At 35.8% G+C, this 2,675-nt stretch overlaps 1 protein-coding gene across 6 annotated transcripts in view; it reads left to right on the top strand.

Moving 5' to 3' along the window:
• Positions 1-2,675, top strand: part of wscd2 (WSC domain containing 2) — a 60,225-nt gene that overhangs the window by 39,161 nt on the left and 18,389 nt on the right. For all 6 annotated transcript variants that reach the window (XM_016441803.1, XM_016441800.1, XM_016441799.1 and 3 more), the window contains one exon: positions 1,662-1,776. In XM_016441803.1, coding sequence (XP_016297289.1) covers positions 1,662-1,776 — 115 coding nt within the window. The remainder of the gene's footprint in view (positions 1-1,661; positions 1,777-2,675) is intronic.

Here is a 2,675-nt window from a genome sequence, read left to right as displayed (position 1 = left end):
ATGTTCCATGAAGATATTTAGTAAATTTCCTACCGTAAATATATCAAAACTGAATTTTTGATTAGTAATATGCATTGCTAAGAACTTAATTTGGACAACTTTAAAGGTGATTTTCTCAATATTTAGATTTTTTTGCACCCTCAGATTCCAGATTTTCAAATAGGTGTATCTCGGCCAAATATGGTCCTATTCTAACAAACCATACATCAATGGAAAGCTTATTTATTCAGCTGTCAGATGATGTATAAATCTGAATTTTGAAAAATTGACTCTTAAGTCTGGTTTTGTGGTCCATGGTCACATATAGGCCTATAATTACATGCATAAAAATATAAACCAAGCAGCTTTATGTTTACCTTATATTAAATAAGAGGTTGCATTAATTTATTTATTAACATGAATGTATTCTTAATTATTATTCCAAGAATGTGACATTTTATTTACAGCAGACAATCAGAAATCACATTTACAGCAGAAAAATGTGACTGGCCGTATAAGCAGTGCGTTCCCGGTATGTAGGATCACAGAATTCGTTTCTCCACTGTGAATAAATCATCCATGAGTTTTATCACTGAGGTGCCATGTAACTTTATTTTTACAGAAATCCAGAACAAGAAACAATTACCATCTGAAGAGGGCTATAGAAGCAAATTTTATAATGATTTTTTCTTAAAATTAATTTCATAATTGTATGCAATTTTGTGATATTGAGATTAATTTACATGTTATGTGAAGCTATTATAATTCATCCCTGTTCCCCTCTTGATTATATTTCATATGTCCAGAACAAACGGTTCATGCAGAGAGTGAGTACAGCGGAGCATCATTATCTCTGTAGTCGTGCTGCTAGTGAGAGTTTCATCCGTGCACTTAGCTGCTTCACAGAATGGCAATCCAGTGAGTGAATGAGTGAATGAATAGAGCTTGACTTGTAGATAAAGCAGATTACCAAGCTTGCCCTCTGTGCCTGGAATACGATTAGCTCGCAGCTCGTGATCCTGCTCGCTGATTTTTAGACAATTGCAATTACTGTAATGTTGAACTGGTTAGTGTGTGTATGTGACAGAACCATCCCATCTCAGCTATTAGAAAATACATGAAATCCTAATGGGGTACGATGAGATTACAGAGGAAGAACAGATGTCAAGCAACACGGCATTTTGGGTCATTTTTGTGTATGTATGTCACAAACGTTGAGATTGATGAAGCAAAAGGTGCAACAGACTGTCAATGTTTGTCCCAGAACAATGTGACTGTATCCAAACTGTAGATGTTTTATAATGAATTATGTCACAGGCTGTTTACATATGAAATGGCGTTCTCTGTATGGTAGCTACCAATCACAATATGTGTTGCCAGACTGTTAGCACTTGTTATAATTCAACGGAATATTCCGGGTTCTATACAAATTAAGCTCTTTACAAAAGAATGTTGATTATCACATTTTATTGCCTCAGTTTTTTAAACCAAGCAACATATTGTTTGCATAATGCAGTTACAATGGAAATCGATGGGGAAAAAGCATTGCACCTGAATAAATATTAAAATAAACACAAATTATAGTTAATTTATTAAATAAAATTTGTATTTATTATATTTGTATTATATTTATTATATCACTGGAATTAGCAGTGATGTTTTTAACATCTTTCTCTTTTTAGCAAAGCACATCGGCTGTTATATTGATGACACACAGAAACGGGCTCTTAGAGGGGTTTCCTTTTTGGACTACAAAAAAATGACTGTCTTCCGTTGCCAGGACAACTGTGCTGAAAGGTACGTCAGTTGAAACTTTTGATCAGTGCACAAGAACACACACGTTTGTATGACGATAAGGACTTCCTCTTGACTTGTATTGTTTATTATGCTCTGCTAATGATGTTTTCTGTGCCTAACCACGAACCACAAGTTTAATAAAACGTTCTTTATGGCAATTAGCAGATAACTGTTCCCCACAAATCAAAAGTTTTACTATCCTTTTAAGATGACATTTCCTGACTTCCACTTCCAAACAAACGCTCATGTTATCATACAAATTCAGTCATCATAAACATGTAATTGCTCTCACCCTGGAGATATAACCCTTAACTGACAAACATGAGTAATTTAACATACTTTACACTAATCTAATTCCCTTGACCCTTAATTAACTGAGAGGGGAGGGTTATCAGATATGCTGTTTACCTGAACTCTAAATCATGCTTTTTACAGTTTAATATGTGACATTGCCCTACCCCGCTCATATCATATGGTATTCATTTTATTTGTGCATGTCTTAAAGAAGGTCTCAAATTTGAGCTTAAAAATCCTGCAGAAACTCTGGTTTACTTTAATGATCATTTTATTCTGCTTTTTACATCCTTGTTGCATCACCACGAGGGCTGGATTGGTAATCGGGCATACTGGGCATTTTCCCGGTGGGCCGATGCACCTAAGGGGCCGACCAAATTTAAAAATTTATTTTTTTTTGACCATCACGCAGGGACAGCGAGCAGCCAGTGGCCCATTGGATTGTCTCCTGTATAGACAGCGTAAACCATCCAATCACAATGCGCTATAGACAGAGCGATGAAGTATTTTGCTCCGCCTATATAAAGATCTCTTCACTCCAACTTCTTCCTCGTCGGCTTTTCCCACGTTTTCACAGCAGATTTATCAAGAACAGGCTTGCTCTG

This window comes from Sinocyclocheilus anshuiensis, unplaced genomic scaffold, assembly GCF_001515605.1.
Source record: "Sinocyclocheilus anshuiensis isolate Anshui unplaced genomic scaffold, SAMN03320099.WGS_v1.1 scaffold799, whole genome shotgun sequence".
Classification (NCBI taxonomy): Eukaryota; Metazoa; Chordata; class Actinopteri; order Cypriniformes; family Cyprinidae; genus Sinocyclocheilus; species Sinocyclocheilus anshuiensis.
The sequence above is the reverse complement of the archived record's forward strand: the minus strand, read 5'-3'. Positions and strand labels throughout refer to the sequence as shown.